General features: G+C 52.2%; 1 protein-coding gene across 1 annotated transcript in view; it reads left to right on the forward strand.

Moving 5' to 3' along the window:
- SLCO2A1 (solute carrier organic anion transporter family member 2A1) overlaps window positions 1–14,679 on the forward strand; it is an 84,865-nt gene extending 70,186 nt beyond the window's left edge. The window contains exons 10-14 of the mRNA XM_065943213.1: window positions 1,543–1,708; window positions 4,238–4,401; window positions 8,506–8,570; window positions 10,987–11,110; window positions 11,980–14,679. Coding sequence (XP_065799285.1) covers window positions 1,543–1,708; window positions 4,238–4,401; window positions 8,506–8,570; window positions 10,987–11,110; window positions 11,980–12,100 — 640 coding nt within the window. The 3' untranslated portion in view covers window positions 12,101–14,679. The remainder of the gene's footprint in view (window positions 1–1,542; window positions 1,709–4,237; window positions 4,402–8,505; window positions 8,571–10,986; window positions 11,111–11,979) is intronic.
- The last annotated feature ends 3,631 nt before the right edge of the window (window positions 14,680–18,310 follow it).

Raw genomic sequence — 18,310 nt, forward strand, 5'->3', positions numbered from 1 at the left:
TTCTTCAACTGTCCTCTTTCCTTTTCCCTTGTTGATCTGATCTCGTATGTGGCGACTGAGAAAAGCAGATCGTAGTGTGCTCAATGATGAGAAGAAATCAGAGAGTGCTAATGGGCCACTAGCAATCAGGATTAGGGTTCTGTTTTTTAAGAAGCACCAGAAACTAATTTGTTCGGTTTCAAGAAGAATCTGTAGTGCTGTGAGCCTCAGGAACCAGGAAATAGCTATGTTTAGCATCTGCTCTTTACCAGCTAGAATTACAGAGTCTTATTGAACGCTGAGGAAAGATGAGAGATGGAGACTTGAAAAGATTTGGAGAAGAACAATGAAAGTGATGGCAGACTGAAAAAATTAGGGCAGGTGAGGAAGAGGGCAGGTAAAGGATACCTGTCGGTTTGCATAAAGCAACATGGTTTTAAGTTCTAAGTTTGGCTTCATGTTCAGGAAGGGCTTTGAAGCCAAGGAGGGGATGTGCTTTTTCGCTTTTTTCCTCAGAGCCACGTTTCAACACCTCTTCTTTTAGATTTTGCCCAGTGAGGTTGCAATACTGGAAGAGAGCACACTTTTCAGTTTTGGTGCTTTATCTTTCTCTGTGAAAGGACCTCTTCTGTCTCCAGAGGGTACGAAGGAGGGGAGTGTTACTCAGGATGGAACTGCCCCCTGCCCCACTCTGGCCCACTCCCAGTTTGTACTGGTCTTCTGGCTGTGGCTGAGAGAGGCCAAGAATGCTTTCACTGGGTGTTTAGCACAGGGCTTTGTCATCAGACCAGGTCCTAGGTCTGGCACTTTTCTTTCCTAGTTGGGGAAAGTTCCTTCAGGTTTCTCATCCACAAAGGAAGCATCATTATCAGAACATTTACTGTGATGTCAGGGCATGAAAAGCCCTAAAGCACAGTGCCTGGAGCATGAGAGATGTTCCATCACTGTTACCCAGCACTAGAATAATTATTTTAGCTAAGTTCTGGACTGTGGTTTATCAGCCCCTAGCCCCCACCCTTCTCAGAGGAAATCATGAATGTTGGATATGGAGGGTGGAGAGATTGGTGCGATCAACCGGTGAAATCCCTGGGTTAAAGCTCAGGGGGATGCAATAACCTGGGCGATGGCTACATAGACCCAGAGACAGGAGGCACTGAGACCCTCGATGACCTCAAGGGGCCTCAGCCCGAGCCCAGATGAAAGAGAAAGGAAGGGAAAGATCACCTGTGACTTTCCCATAGCATCTGCCTTCTCTCTCATCAGAGTCCTGGCAGGTTATTCATCTCGACCCCTTCTGCAGTGGGGGATTTGCCAACCAAGCATTCCCAATGACTAGTTGGTAGGTTTGGGCTCCTACTGGCAGAAACAGCAGAGGTGCCATGAACACCAGCCAAGTTGACCCTTGGCTCCAGTAGACATGATTCAGATCTCTGGGTGGCGCTGGCCCAAGACAAACAGAGACACAAGCATGCTAACCAGGCGGGGAAGTCATGCTGGGCTGGAGTGGCGACGTTTTCCTTTGGTCCTGCTTTGTTTGATTCCCATTTCCTGTTTTGCTGGCAGCACATCAAGTTCTATACGTCCACAACCTCTCTCCTGCCGCCAGGACTGCTCGTGCCCAGATTCTGTCTTCCACCCGGTCTGTGGAGACGATGGGGTTGAATACCTCTCCCCTTGCCACGCTGGCTGCAGTGAAGTCAACTTCAGCTCTATAGCTCTCAAGCAACCGGTAAGGGCCGGAGGGGCCCCGGGTCTCCCCCGAGTGTGTGCTCTGACAGCCTGCTCCTCCACTTGGGATGGGCAGGGCTCCACCCCACTCATTCCCAGCATCCTGGCCTCTGGGTCACACCCACCTTTTCTCCACCTCCCGTTCCCTAGGGTCATGATCAGATGCTTGCAGCTCAAAGTCAATTAAAGACTGGCCAATGTCCAATGAATTCACATTCCTGAAGCCTAACAATGCTCAAAACAGAAACAAGTCAGAGCACTCCTTCCTCTGAAGCCTGCCAGTCTCACCCTGATGGGTCCTTATTGGACACATCAGTGTCCTGCGATCTGGTTGTGTTGCAAAGCCATATTGACAGGCCCACGTAGATGGAGGGCAGAGGGCTTCTGTGATGTGGATCTGGAAGCTTAGAGCCGGAAGTGGTGATGGAGGCCATTTGGTTCAACCCTTCTGGACACTCTCAGCTATGGCCACACAACTGGCTTGAAGGCGGTGGCTATTCAGGGGCAGATCTGGGACTAGAACCCAGGGTGCTGCCCCAGCTCGGGGCACGTCTGTGCAAGATCAGGTGTTTCCCGGTCACAGCCCCCCTCTCACACAGCTCACATTCATGGTGCTCACTTGGCAAGGCCCTGACCAGCCCTCAGAGTGCTCCCTGCCTCCCCAGATCAGACAGCAGCAAACCAACTCCAGTCGTCTGTGTGGGTATTCAGCAAACACCTAGTGAACACCAGACACGCACGTGGGTGCTGAGGATTCAGTGGGGAACACATCAGCCCATGTCCCGGCCCTCGTGAACTTGTATTCATCAAATAAAGGCACAAGAGTGTTTTTAGAAGGTAACCCATGCCACGAAGAGACTTAATGAGACAGAATATCTAGGGACCTGCCAGAGGAGGTGACATTAGAACTGAACCAGCAGAGGAAGAAAACACTGTGAAAACCCAGGAGTGAAGCAAATGCAAGTGCAAGGCCCAAGGGTGTGAATGATCTGGCAAATGGGAAGAGCAAGAAGGCTAGGGCTGGCATAGAGTGTGGAGGAGGGTCATACCCAGCAAGGCCTGGGAGCGGGCAGGGCTCAGGCTTCAGACTTGGACATTCTTTATCCTAAGAGCTGGGAAGTCTGTGCAGCTCCCTAAGGAGAGGATGCAGCCTGTTCCTTTAAGCCTGTGTGGAGGGCATGGGCAAGGCTAGCCATCTTCCATGAGAAGACAGGCAAGGCTGCTTCCATGGCCTCCTCTGCTGGCACAGGAGCGTGGTTCTCAGGAAGTGCAAGGACAAAGAGCTTGGACAAGATGCTTTCTCAGCTGCCTTCTTTTTGGGGGGGAGCCTGTGGTGGCTTCTGTGGTTTTCTTATCTTTACTTATTTACCTCTGACTCATCTACCTCCAGAAATAATCTTGACACGTTTCCAATAACACCACAAGCACATCAAGACCAAAATCCATTAGCAGAATATCAAGAAAAATAAATAGCCAATTATAAGGGAAAGTATGTGTAAAAAATCCAGACTGAGGAAGGTAGCAGCAACACTGTATACAACTTAATTATGAGCTTCCCACCTGCCATAGTCCATAGTTCCATATAGTTCCGATCCTTGGTGGAAGGAAGCATACCAGGTCATTAGTTCCAATCTCTGCCCTCTAATGGCTTTGCCACTTGGAGCAGTTGGACCATAGGCTGGTCCATCAGACGACAAGAGAGGGAAGATGAAGCCACCTGACACAGACAGGGTCCACCGAGGTGAGCTGTACAACCATGGTGAGCTGTATGGATTTATAGACTTGAGACAGAGACCTTTAGAGGCAGGAGGAATTTATCTCAGGCAGAAAGGTCACTGGATTTCACTCTGTTCCCACTGGTGCTGTGCTGCGCTGCGCTCAGTCGCTCAGTTGTGTCCGGCTCTGTGCGACCTCATGGACTGTAGCTTGCCAGGCTTCTCTGTCCATGGGGATTCTCCAGGCAAGAATACTGAGTGGGTAGCCATCCCCTCCTGCAGGGGATCTTCCCAACCCAGGGATTGAACCTAGGTCTCCCAAACTGCAGGCAGATTCTTTACCAGCTGAACTACCTGGGAAGCCCATTCCCACTGGCATCTCCTCCTATTTTTATCTTCCTTTAATGTCCCTGCAATAAACACACAACAGCAAAAGCAAAACTCAGAAAACCACTACTGCTCGGCAGAGGGTGGCCTGGCCCAGAGGAGGGCCCTCCCACCCCCAGGTCCGCACTGGTGGACCATAGCTGGCAGTGGGATCCTGCAGATCCCCATGCGGTGTAACTGCCGGAGGAGTCCAGCGCGCACTGGACGACTGGTTTTGGTGAAACAAACACTGTTTGTTGCCCAGTGATCAGATGCGAGATCCCTGGGGCACCTGGAGTCCCCGCCTCGTCTCCTCTCCAGTCTCTGCATCTAGCATCACCAGGTCCCCAGGGAGGGCAGAGGCGTCACCTTTGGAGCAGGCACTTAAAGTGTGTGGAATCGAAATAATAACAGCAGGTTTCCCCTGTTCCCCTCCGTCTCCTTCCAAGATCTACTTGAACTGCCACTGCATTGGCAGGGGATCTGCTTCAGCGAAGACAGGCCCGTGCCCCATCTCCTGCGCCCACTTCCTGCTCCCGACCACCTTCCTCATCTCCTTCGTGGCGCTCATAGCCTGCACCTCGCACAACCCACTCTACATGATGGTGCTGCGGTGAGCCGCCTCTCCTTCCCAGTGCGCCGCTCACTTAGCGTCCAGCTGCCCCCTTCTCAGCTCTCCTCCCTCTCCTGCTCCTCCGAGTCCTCGGACATGAGATGCTCTTGGGGTGATACAGGGAGATAATACTAGTGCGCCAGTGCCAGGGCTTTGGTGCGGAGTCCCACGCTGCAGCCTCACTCGGTGGGTGTCCCTGCCTCTCCACCCTGCATGAGGAGGGAGGAGCCTGGAGAGGAGGCGGAGCCTGGATGGGAGGCGGGGCCTGGAGGGGAGGGGAAGCCTGGAGGGGAGGGGGAGCCTGGAGGGGAGGCGGGGCCTGGAGGGGAGGCGGAGCCTGGAGGGGAGGCGGAGCCTGGAGGGGAGGCGGAGCCTGGAGGGGAGGGGGAGCCTGGAGGGGAGGCGGGGCCTGGAGGGGAGGGGGGGCCTGGAGGGGAGGGGGGGCCTGGAGGGGAGGCGGGGCCTGGAGGGGAGGCGGAGCCTGCCGTCTGGGCCTCATGACCCTTCCAGGCTGCCAGACTCCACGCTGGCTCCACATCTGTAGATTCACCTATCTTTAACTCTCAAAAGAACTCAGAGGAGGGAGGAGAATTCAGTTGGAGGCATAAAATCAGAGAAGGAAAACGAGGAAAGTTCCAGAGACAGAATAAGGAAATGTGGAAAGAATGACAATGAGAAAAGCCCCGTGTCCTAGGAGCCAGGTCAGAAGGGAGGGCAGGACAGGCGGCAGGCCAAGGCAGAGGTGTCCTGTTACAGTGACACCAAGGTGCCCCCGAGGTGCTGACATGGAATGACCTTCCATTCACCTCACCCTCTGCAAAGGAGAAAACAAGGTTTCAACCAAGTTGGCATAACTTACCCTCTGCCTACCTCCCTCCTGTCCTTATCCGTCTGGCAACAGAGATGGAAAAACAGGATTTGGAAAACCCGGTCCAGGGTCAAAGGCCTAGCTCTGCCATAAACTGGCTAAATGTGCTTCGGTGTTGCCAAGTTCACCAAGTCTCAATTTTCTCATGTATGTGTGTGCTTAGTCACTCAGTCATGTCCAGCTCTGCAACCCCATGGACATAGCCTGCCAGGTTCTTCTGTCCAGGGAAGAGTCTGGAGTGGGTTGCCACTTCCTACTCCATGGGATCTTCCCCACTCAAGGATCAAACCCATGTCTCTGTGTCTCCTGCATTGGCAGGCAGATTCTTTACCACTGTATCACCTGGGAAGCCCTTCCTCATGAATGAAAGGGCATTAATGATATTGACCTCAAAGGATTCATGTGAGGGTTGTATGGTAAACTGCTTTGCTCTGCATAATGGTTCATTATCACTATTAACCAAATTATTCAGTTCAGTTCAGTCACTCAGTCGTGTTCGACTCCCTGCAACCCCACGGAATGCAGCACACCAGTCCTCCCTGTCCATCACCAAATCCTGGAGTCCACCCAAACCCATGTCCATCAAGTCAATGATGCCATCCAACCATCTCATCCTCTGTTGTCCCCTTCTCCTCCTGCCCTCAATCTTTCCCAGCGTCAGGGTCTTTTCCAATGAGTCAGTTATTTACGTCATGTGGCCAAAGTATTGGAATTTCAGCTTCAGCATCAGTCCTACCAATGAATATTCAGGGCTGCCTTCCTTTAGGATGGACTGGTTGGATCTCCTTGCAGTCCAAGGGACTCTTAAGAGTCTTCTCCAACACCACAGTTCAAAAGCATCAATTCTTCAGTGCTCAGCTTTCTTTATAGTCCAACTCTCACACCCATACATGACAACTGGAAAAATTATTACCACCAAATTATTATTACTATTCTTATCAACAGCTTCTTATTCCCCAGATGACTAGGAGTTGAGGGGTCTGGGATTTTATCCTATTTACACGTTAGATTGCAAACTACCAAGCTCCTGTTTCTGTTACTGTTTCATAAAGATGCTGGCAGAAGCCGGGAGACTCCTAGGTCAAAGGCAAAGGACTTTGTTGCTCACAGGACAGCAAGCAATGTGAAGCTCATGTTGCATCATGTATTTGTGACCCCCATGTCCTACTGGGTGATGTGTAGGCCTTCAGGCATATGTGTCACCTGCAGTGGGTGTAGGTCACCCCTGAGGAGCATTGAGCTTGGGAGAGCCACTGCTTCTATAAACCAAGCCTGCAGCTGGTCTAGAAAATTTTACCTCGTGCCTTAAGTCTGTTCACTGCAACCACACCCTTGGAAATGGCCCAGGAAGCACACGGCCAGGCCCTTGCAATCTTAGCATCCTCCACAAGAACGTGTAGAGGTGCTCAGAGCAGGTTGCTTGTGTCAACACTGTCATCACCCTCTCCTCTACCATCCTGCATCTGTGTATTCCAAGTACCCATGCTTTCACTCAAGACCCCTGTGTGTGGTTCCCTTCTTGCACTCCAGGTCAGATGGACCACAGTGGACCCAGTAATCCTGAGAAAGGTATGTGGGTGGCCATGACGAGGAGAGGGAATAGAATAAGGAAATTTCATAGGGAAGCCCCTGAACATCGGAGAAGGGCATTGCTGTCAGATTGCCTCCCAGAGGACTGCCAAGCCTCAGGGATGAGGAAGCAGTGAAGGGAAAGCACCATTTGAACCCCAGGGTGGGATTTAAAAAAAAAAAAACCTCTCCCTTCCAAGTTTGGTCACAAGCTGGAGTGAAATTGAAGAAGAGGCCCCAGTATCCCAAAATAATTTTGAGATAAATTCCCCTGGGAAAGATGAAGGAATGGATGCTGTGTAGTGCAAAGAAGGTGAGGTTTAAAGCCAATGTTATAGGTGACCCAAACCTTATTTGTATCACTCATGGCCCTCAACCAGGCATGGAAATACAGGCTGGGGGTGAAGATGTGCCAAAAATGTATCACAAGACAGAGGTCAGAGAGTCAGTGTTAATTTGGGGCTGAAGCACAAGCTGGAATCAAGATTGCTGGGAGAAATATCAGTAACCTCAGATATGCAGATGACACCACCCTTATGGCAGAAAGTGAAGAAGAACTAAAGAGTCTCTTGATGAAAGTGAAAGAGGAGAGTGAAAAAGTTGGCTTAAAGCTCAACATTCAGAAAACGTAGGTCATGGCATCTGGTCCCATCACTTCATGGCAAATAGATGGGGAAACAGTGGAAACAGTGGCTGACTTTATTTTTCTGGGCTCCAAAATCACTGCAGATGGTGATTGCAGCCATGAAATTAAAAGACGCTTGCTCCTTGGAAGGAAAGTTATGGTCAACCTAGACAGCATATTAAAAAGCAGAGACATTACTTTGCCAACAAAGGTCCATCTAGTCAAGGCTATGGTTTTTCCAGTGGTCATGTATGGATGTAAGAGTTGAACTGTAAAGAAAGCTAAGCACCGAAGAATTGATGCTTTTGAACTGTGGTGTTGGAGAAGACTCTTAAGAAGTCCCTTGGACTGCAAGGAGATCCAACCAGTCCATCCTAAAGGAGATCAGTCCTGGGTGTTCATTGGAAGGACTGATGGTGAAGCTGAAACTCCAATACTTTGGCCACGTGATGTGAAGAACTGACTCATTTGAAAAGACCCTCATGCTGGGAAAGATTGAGGGCAGGAGGAGAAGGGGACGACAGAGGATGAGATGGTTGGATGGCATCATCGACTCGATGGACATGGGTTTGGGTGGACTCCGTGAGTTGGTGATGGACAGGGAGGCCTGGCGTGCTGCACTTCAGTATCCTTCAGCGTCCTCTGGTTCCACGATGCTCTGTCCTCTGCCTCCTGAAGGGAGCTCTGGGCAGCCCTGAAAATCATAGAGACCAGTGGTTCTCAAACCTGAGTGTGCACAGAATCTCTGGAGGGCTTCTTACAATACAGAGTGCAGGGCCTCACCCCCAGAGCGTCTGCTTCTTCATCTGAGGCGTGACCTGAGAATCTGCATTTCTAGTAAGTTCCCAGGGGATGCTGATGCTGTTGATGCAATGATCACGCTTTGAGAACCACCAAGAGAAACAATAGGAGCACAGGGCCCAGGTGAACCCAGGGAGGCCTTGTGAGGGCAGGTCTGATACGCCCTGAGGCTGGCTGCATCAACAGAGGGAAGGCTCAGCCCTGAGTCCTCCCCTTGCTGATTTCCTGTTTACCTTTTCAGTGTGGTGAACCAGGAGGAAAAGTCCTTCGCCATTGGAGTACAGTTCTTGCTGATGCGTCTGCTGGGTAAGTGTCAGAGACGCCCCCTTTCTGGTGGCCCCAGATTAAGGGAAATCAGAGGGCTGTGGGGTGTGGGGTGGGGAGGGGAAAAGCCCCATCTCATCTCTGTCATAAGAAGCTGTACAGAATAAGCACAACAGCAAAGGCCAAATCCCATATGGACTGTTTCCGCATCACTTGAGGTTAGGAAAGTTTCCATCTATGGCATTAATTCCAAACGAAACTGTAAGAAGAAGGAAAAGTGGACACAGCTGAGAATGCCTAATAGAACAGAGTGTAGGTATTTTTTTCTCTCTCTCCAAGAGTTCACTGTAGGAACAAAACCTCACATTCCGGCAGAGCCCAGCCCTGGCCTCCCTTCCATTTTACAAAATCCACTCCTCCTACCTCTATTCAGCAAAAGGGGGCCCTCTGCTGGCAAACCCCGCAAAAGCAGTCAGAGCCCAAGGAGGAAGGGCGTTGTGCACAGCGGTCAGGACTGGCTGGGGATGCGCTGCCTGCAGGCATCTGCTTACACCCAGCTCGCCCCAGGTGTGGGGACACCGTGGGTCCTTTCCCAGACTGCTCATGCTGAACTGTGCCCTCTGGATGCCTCCAGGCTCTGGATTAAACACAAGGCACTTGTATGGAGACTCTTGCAGTGACAGGTACACGAAGTAAAGGGATTGAGGAGGGATTTATTAAGGACCCCGGGGGTGCCCACTGCAGTGGGGAATATGCTGACTTCAGTGGAGAGACTTCAGTGGCATCAGAGTGCACTTTCTGACCTTGAATGCTGAAATCCCTGCGGAGGCTGCGGTGCATTATTATTCGGGAGTCTGGCTGCAAAACCTCACTCTGTAGCAGCTTTGATGATCACCCTGGGGTGTGTGGGTGATGTCTCTCCTGGGCCCAACCACTGGGGACCCTCTCCTACCAAAGCTGAGTGTGGGATAAGGCGGAGTGAACCAGTGTTTTCAGCGGAATTTCTTGGTCTCTGGCCACTTGCTCCTAAGGCCCCCCTCTTCAGACTCTGCTCCTCTGGCCTATGTTACAAGCACAGCGGACACGAAGCACCAGGGCCACCCTGTCCTGATTGCAGAGGCACCGATGTCAGCACAACGCCTTTCCATTTATAACTGATCATTTACAACTTGCTCTGAAACCTCCACTGGGAAGGAAAGCTTATGTTCCACCCAGCTCAACAGCAGCTAGGATAAGCTCTGGAGCACCCCGCCCTGCTTCTTCCACTGTGAAAACAGGCCCTCCTGTGCTCAAAGCACCTGCTGCCTTTTTTTTTTTCATTTGAGCTCAGATAACTCAATGTGAGACCACAGATAGAAATCGCAGGCTGGAGGGATCCATTCATCCCCCAAGAATGCAATTCCACCCTGGGTAGAAAAAAGGACTTGGCCAGTTTCAAATTACCCACTGAAACTTAGTTGAAAATTTTTCTGGACTTCATTTCTATTTAGGGAACATCATTTAGGAAGGTCATTCCTTGTGGTTTCCATCCCCCATTCACCTGGAGATTTGGGAGCGAGCAGGTTTGATAGAGAGGCTGGTTCTTTTTTTTTTCCCCCCACACCTTAAACATTTTATTTTATTGGCTGGTTCTTAAAGGTCCCCACTTCAGAGCAGAGCCACAAACAGAAGATTGCCTGTTTCTTTCCCCCAGGAGCAGCTTCTCACAGGGCCCTAAACAGAGTCTGGGAGGCTGTTCTCAGTGGTTCTGAGAATGGGGTGGCCTGACCTGGGTGTGGATCTGGCCAAGCCCTCCCCTGTCTAAACCTGTAGCTAAGGATGCAGGACTGACCTGACTATTCAGCAGCCATAGGGCACGGCCCCTGCTGGACCAGTTCCCAGCACTCAGCTTTGGGGCAGAGGCTCTGAACAGCCAGGGTGTTTGGGGCCTGGGGGCTTGCTGTCTAAGGGCAGCTTGCCATTGTGGAAGAATGTGGGATTCGAACCTCTGAGAACTAGGGTTCCTAGTCCAGCCCTGACCCTGCTTGGGTATGCAAAGGTGAGCCAGCCGAGCCCACCTTCCTCCCCATTAAAATGAGGGCACCCGCCTGCCTCCAGGCTGCCCTGAGGGCCTGAGGAGTTGGTGTCCTCAAGAGCCTCCTGCCACCGGGTGAGCCCAGCAGTCCCAAGCATGGGAACTCTGGTACCTGTCTGAACTGGTACAAGGGGACACCTGCAGCTCACTGACCTGGAAGGATGGCTCAGGTTCCTCTTCTCTTCTGAGCCTCCAGTGAAAGAGTAATTCAGGCTTCATGGAAAGCTGGTCTGCTTTCCAAAGTCACTGTGGTTCCCAGGGGTGGGACAGAGATGTTCTCATGCCTGTGAGCCCCTGGCATCTGGCTCCCCACCCTGCCCTGGCACCTCTGCTGACAGCTCCAAGTGACCTGAGCTCTCTGAACTCTCTTCCTGCTGATGCTAGCCTGGCTGCCGTCTCCAGCCCTCTACGGCCTCACCATCGACTACTCCTGCATCCTGTGGAGCTCGAAGTGCTCGGGGAGGCGAGGGGCCTGTGCCTACTATGACAACGACGCTCTCCGGAACAGGTGAGAGCCTGCACGATGCGCCAGGCCCCAGGCCCGAGCAAAGGGCAGTCATCACTCTGGTGGCAATTGTGAGGCTCTCAGGCCTGCGAGGGAGAGCCGGAGGGGAGCTCGCCATGGGCAGGAGTGGGGCCCACCACCGACCAGCAAGTCAAGGCTCACAGAAAGCCATCCAAATAACCAGACCCGGAGGCTGCTCTGATGTGTCCTGCTCCCCGTCCTCAGGCCCCGCTGGCCGCCGAGAGGGACAGCATAACAAAGAGGGTTGTTAAAGGGAGAGCTCATGGCTGTGGAACGATGATGCCAGGCCAGTCTCCTATTGCTCAGAAAGCGGTGGCCCATCACAGCTCCTGGCAGAGACCAAGGGCAGGTGGGACCAAGCCCAGCTGCAGCACCACTGAGCTCTGCGCCCCTTCAGCCACCTCACCTGCTGCCTTGTCACAAACAAAGTGGGGAGAGTGGGCTGCAGGGGACTGGACGGGGTCTGGAAATGGTGTGGGAGGGGCACAGAAGTCCAGGAGGAGGACAGACCAAGAGGGCAGGGAGAAGGCGCCCCCTCCTGGCTGTGCTGGGACATAGCACCCTCCCCGATGGCTGGTCCTGCAGTGTTTCACTGGCCCTCTGGGGGGCGCCAGGGAGGGTGACAACCAGGAGCACTGGACTGGGAGCCCCACGTAGCTCCCACGTCCTACAAGCCTCTCTAGGCTTGTGGACAAAAGGAATGAGGAAGGTGGTTCCCCCTCAGGTGGGGACAGATCCTTACCTGAGTGGTGATGACACATGACCCGGGGCCACTGGGGCAATGATTTTGCTCTTCTCAGTGGCCCTGGCCGCAGAGCCTGCACACCCCTCACGTGTCCTGCCTCCCACAGGTATCTGGGCCTGCAGGTGGCCTACAAGGCTCTGGGCGCGGCGCTGCTTATCTTCATCAGCTGGCGGGTGAAGAAGAACAAGGAGTACAATGTGCAGGAGAAGGCTGCCAGCCTCATCTGACCCTCGGCCTCAGCTGCTGCCCTACTCCTGAGAGGGACCTGCCCGCACACCTGCCCATATTTACTAACGTTAACACGCCGCCTCCTTTCTGTTTCGTAAATGAGAAAGAAAACCCCGTCACCGTTTGCCTTCCCTGTCCCCTCCTCCCAGAGCCCACCCAGGGTGCCCATGGGCCCGGTGGGCACGGAGCTGGAGGGCTGGGTCTCTCCTGGCCCCTTGGGCGAGGCCCCCACAGGCCCAGTCTCGTCCTGCGCGATGGGGATGCTCACTGAGGCAGCCCCGCCGACCCCTCACCAGCTCTGTGGTTTCTCTGTGGGGAGACTCTGGGTATCTGCCCAGAGGCAGGAGGGAGAGGGCTGAGTTATTACTGACCAGAGCCAGGCTAGGGGACGGGGCGGCTGGCTGCAGTCCCTTGTGTATCTGGGTTCAGTCCCAGTACAGAGCCCAGGAAGGGCTGACTTGCTTCCACTCCAATCCTCGCTTCCTGCCCAAGAGGCTGCTTTGGAAGCTCTCATGTCGGGAAGTATGGCCAGTTGGTCCTCTCAGTTACCCACGCTCAGGACCAGAGCTCGGACTAACACCTGAAGACAGGCCATCCCAATGGTGTTCACGTTAACTGTAGACTCTTCTGTACCCGGGTCTGTGTAGGTTTATCTCCGTCTTTCCAGGAGTATCTCTCACACTAAGAAAGTCACACGGTGCTGAAGACTTGCGGCTGATTATGGATGGCCATGACACCCAGCCCCCACCCCACAGTGGGGAGACAGGACGCCTCATCGCAGAGTGATGGGAAGACCACCTCCCCTAAGCTGACTCTGGTGCAGACGAGGTGGCTTCACACGGGTTTCCCCATCTGGACTCTAGCCTGTGGGTCATGGAGTAAAGAGAGGCTGTCAGGGATGTCAGCAATCAGGTTATGAAGTCCAGCAAATGTCAAAAGCCATCAAGCTGTCTGGCCTCCTGTAGCCCATAGAGTAGAGGCCCGAGAAGTTGACTTTCCTGGCTTTGAACATGCTTGTGCTTATTAGCATTTTCTCAGCCTCTTCTCACTGCCTCCAGAGAGGAGGGTGCCTTCCCCGGGCTTGGGCTGAGAGCTGCTGCTGCCCTGGGTGGAGGTTCAGAGTCAGAAGCCAGCAAAGGACTCCTTTCATCCACAAATATTTATTGGAGACCAACTTTGTGCAAGGCAGCACTGGGGCATGGTTCTCCCCGGAGCTTCCCTGCCTTCCGTCTACACTAAGGCCTCCTCCCAGAGCAGGCTCCCTGGGCAGGGTGGGGGACACACAGCAAGAACCTGGAGATTATCAACAGAACCTTGACTGTGCACACCCCACCATACTGAGTCTGCTTCTGGGCTTTACCATATGGGGAGCTGACTTACCATGTCCTCTGGAGCTGCTGGACGTCGGTCGTGGTCACATGCAGATCTCTTGAGTGCCACTGCTCTTAGAAGACCCTTCCAGAAGCCACTTCCGGAAAGGCCTCATATGACGGAATGTCAGTGGCCACAGTGCCATGGCCTGAAGTCTTTATGAAAGCCACTGTCACAGACAGCCTGATTCCAAAGCCACCAGCTCTGTTTCCACAGATCTCACTCAGGAAGGGAAGCTCCATGCAACCTCAGAAGCCAGTTTCAGCCCTTTCAGTGGTCATGCTTGGAAAATGATTCTCTGCAACTAACCCTGGTTCTTCTCTCTGCAATTTAACCAAATTCTGAAGGCACTGCCTTTAGCTGAGCTCATGAACAATGACTGCCAGCCTTCAGATTCTAGAAGATGGTTGCTATTCCAAGCCTTTTTTCTATTTTGATATTTCTATTAATATAATGTAACTTGGTCATGAATTTGTATTGTCATGTATATTTGCTAGAGAGCAGACAGAACCTATATGTTCTGGCCAGAGACTGTCCCTTGCCCAATCCTTGGGGGCCTAAGACCATGGGGATGGGAGGTAATGCTACTCTCCACTCATCATGCTGGTACGGAGAAGCAGCAGGTGCCTCCTGTCCTTTCAGTGAAGTCCCTTCAGTCAAGACCCCGCAGTGCTGGGCTCCCAGAATCTCTGATCCCTGCCCTTGAGTTCATATGCAGAAGTGGGGTAGGACACAGACAGCTAAGTCCATGCATGATATGAAGTGGAATTAATATCATAATCATCACTGATCACTTGGTCACAGCCAGTACAACTACCCTACAGCAAATCTGCCTGCAGGACCTGGAATGATGTTACCTTCATTTCCCTTCAGGTGCAAAGCTTAACAAGCTTCCTTGAGTGTTGGACTCTCATAGAGCGTGTTGTTAAAATGCAGATCTCTGGGACTTCCCTGGTGGTCCAATGGCTAAGATTCTGCAGTCCCAATGCAGGGGTTTGGGTTTGATCCCTGGTCAGAGAACTAGATCCCACGTGTCGCAACTAAGACCCAGCACGGTGAATTAAATATTTTTAAGAACTAAATAAAACAAAGTGCAGATTCCCAACCCTCTCTGCCCTGCCCCAGAGGCTATTTATATGGGGCTGAAGGGAAACCAGGAGTGGCATTTTTAACAGGTCCTTTGTGTGAGGCTGATGCGGGTAGTTGTCAAACCCTGTGTGGGGGTCATCAGAGCCTTAGGGATGCCCACTTCTGCTTGGACCACTGAGAAACTGACAATAGGCCTTTGGTCAGCTCCAATGTGAGTGGAGGAATCAGGTGACTCTGATTTCCTGGGTGGCTCCAACCAGGGGCTAGTGGACATGGAAAACAATGCAAAAGCCCACATTTATATTAGGTTCTATCAGTCCTGAGAGTGGAATTCTCCCTCTACAAGCTCGAAAGTGCAAAATGCGTCACAGTCATTTCTTTATATTGGCTGTGTCTGACTTCAGGTCCTCATGGTGCTGCCTGGCTGGAAATTCAACATCAATCAGCCTTGGTTTGGCTCCCAGAGCCATCCACATGTCCTTGGGTCCTGCCACTGTGGGTCTCTGGTCCCTTCCTGGTCTGAGGCCCCTAGAAGCCTGGTTTCTTCCCTTAGCCTGGAAACTGCAGAGGTTGGACCCCAAAACTAAGGTCCTGTGTACCCCAGTGATGCCCCTCCACCCCCATCCAGTCTAGGAAATCCACTCCCCTGCCAGCCCTTCAGGGGCTGAATGAAAAAGCCAGCAAAGGAAGGGTCTGCAGGAACCTTTTTGTCTCACCCTTCCTTGAACCTTCTTGGCGCAGGAGAGGGAAAATGCAATAGAATTAAATACCATATCTCCATAAATTGTCTTTTGGCCCAAAGCCCTTTTGGGTGATCTTTGCCATAGCTCCATGTTGGAGGCCAGATTGGTCTTCAGGCTCCATTTGAAGATGAGGAATCTGAGATTCAGGAAGTAACCACGTGATCAACTTTATGCAAATAATAAGTGGTTGGGCCTGGACTTCAACCAGGCTGTCCAGCCCTCTCTTCTCCAGCTCCCCTGCTGTGTCCATTCCCATGGAGGTCCACTGGACCACAAGACAGAGGTGGGGGAATCTAGTGAGGGCCAGGTAAAGTCGTTAATGGACGTGGAGAGAGCAGGTAATATTTCACTTACCCACCTTCTATTCAAGTAACAAGAACATTATACCTGTTCATTAAGTAGGACCACGTCAGCCCTATAGATGCACGAGTTTAAAGAGTCACAGAGAAAAGGGACAAAGAGAAAAAGGCTTTCAAGAGAAAAAGCCTTGGAAGAGCTACAGGCAGACAGACCTTCTAGGAGACACCCCCCACTTGGTGATGAGTCAGCAGGGTTTTGCTTAGGAAACAAAGCCACATTGTGATTTTCCCCAGTTGCTTTCAAAGATGGAGAGATACAGTTAATCTGGGGGCTGAATCCAGTCAGTATCAAACCATTATTAAAATATTATATTACAGATTCCCAGAGATTGATAGGGGCTGTGTGTGTGTGAGAGAGAGAGAGAGAAAAGAGAAAGAAAACAAACAAAAAAACTCCCCTGTGAATCCAACAGAGAAACACTATCTTTTTACAACCATAAGAACCAAATACCTGGGAGAAATGTTCGTCTCCTGCCAACAGCACAGAATTCATTATAACCTTTAATCAGAGATTAAATATGTATACAGGTTGTGGACAAGCCCTTGGCAAATTATAAGTGAGAGAAAGCTTTTCTCCCACGACACACCCTGCTCACTCGCCCACTCCGATCCACCCCCACCCCGCCGTGTTGTGGCCACAACACACAGGGGGTCACTGCAGTGTGATGAAGTCCCTGCCCCCCAGGCACCTGCTACCGCTTGATGACAGGGACTAAAATGTACACGGATCTTTACAGCTCACAACACCATCCACTCATTTAACAAACTGCTTTAACTGGAAACTCAGGATAGGCTTGGGTGTACTGGGAAACAAACCAACCTCGCCAATCGTCTCATGACACAACAGGAGTGCACGCCTTGCTCACCTGAAGTCCACCGTCAGTCTGGGTGACTCGCAGGGCAGTGGCTCAGTACCCCCTTCTCATCACACACTGCCAGATGGATGGGGCAGTGCCAGGAAGTCTCTGAAGGTCTTGCACCGCTAAGTCAACTTCTGGCCCAGAAGTTACACGCTTCCCCTCCGCTTCCAGCCCCTTGGCCAGAACTAGTCACTGTTGCTGCCTAACTGTCACAGAGATGGAGAAGGATAATCCTTCTGTGAGCTCAGAAGAGACAGAAAGCGGACATGCTGGACAAACGCTCGGCTCCCCCACCACTGGGGCAAACCTGGATGGACACAGGTGCTCACTGCCGCACTTAAGCAAAGTTTGCCAGGCGTTGGGGGAGGGGGTACAGCCAGAAGAAAGTTCTCTGAAGGTGGCGACATGAATATTGGGTCCCCAAAGGCAAGGAGATGGTTTTGAGGCAAGGCTGAACCTGCAGGCAGTTTGCAGGAAAAAGAGGAGATGAGAAGGGAGGTCGGCTCAGAGGAAGAGGATGGTGTAGTGACAGGAGATGTGGGGTTGGGGGAGGGGTCTCCTGGGGTGAGATTTGCTGGGGCAAAGGACCGAAGACTCAGGAAGGCTGAAGAACCAGAGAAAGGCCCTAAGGAGGAAGAGAGGGTGAGTCGATCCCCAGGGGAGGAATCTCAGCCAGAGCTTCCACCAGCCTTGAAAGGCCAGTATGACTAGTCCTGTCCTCCAAATGGAGAAAACAAGACCCCTCCCAGCTGTCTTGTGCCTTTATTTATTCACTTAGTCCCCGACGTAGATGAGGACAAAAGATGATGCACATATGGTCCCTCACCTCCAAGGTCACATAATTAGAAGCAAGAATTAGGTACAAGGGCTGAGAGTGCATTCAACTGAGAGATCAGAGAAGGGGCTTGATCCATTCTCACAAGATGGACTAGATTTCAAGAAACGAAAAGGTGCAAAAGAAGACATTCCAGGAGTTCTGAGAACTCACTGGACATAAGGTACATAAAGGAGAGCTGGGGTCATCTCTGGAGAGGCAGTCACTTCAAGATTTCCTGGAGGGTTTTAAGGGCAGCCATGAGTGGTGGGCCCTTTGGCCCTGGCTCCTGGGGCAGACCAGGCCCCCGTCTTCCCACTTGGGCCTGCCAGAGGGCCTCTGAGCCTCAGCCAACACATCCCAGGAAGGTCCTCCTAACTCAGGCCCCCTCCTGGACTCTGTCTACACTGGGAAGGGGCTTGTGAAGAGGCCCTTCTATCTTTCTAGGAGTGGTCCTCTTAGCACCCCAGCCACACCAGCCTGCCCACCAGTTCCCAGGAAGTCCTGCCTCTGAAGCTTGGAAGAGCTGCCCATTTTCAGCTCCCTTCTTGGCCAGAGTTTCAAGGCTGCCCCAACCCAGGACAGGGTGGAAGCTTCTCTGTGCCCTCTCATCCCCTCTCATCTCCTGTCTCTTCCCACCCAAGCTCTGGAAACTCAGGCTTGGAGCTGGGAGTCAGAAAGGTTGAGTCTCAGGGCACAAAATGGCAGCTAATTTAAAGGAATGTCCATCCGGACCCCAGTGTGTTGCTACCCGCTTCTCCTTTTTGTGATCCATGCGTGTGCGATAGGACAGGAATCCTCTTCTACAGACACCAGATCCATACCGTGACCTCAGAGATTCCAGACGGGGCCCAACATTTGTTTAAACCTTGGCTGTCATTACACTTCACTGCCATTAGCTTACAGAAGAGGGAGTGGTAAGTCCAGAAGAGGCAGAAGCTCACCCCTGGATCCCCAGTGGGTAAGTCCGAGG

The sequence above is a fragment of the Muntiacus reevesi genome, chromosome 8, assembly GCF_963930625.1.
Source record: "Muntiacus reevesi chromosome 8, mMunRee1.1, whole genome shotgun sequence".
In the NCBI taxonomy this organism is placed as follows: Eukaryota; Metazoa; Chordata; class Mammalia; order Artiodactyla; family Cervidae; genus Muntiacus; species Muntiacus reevesi.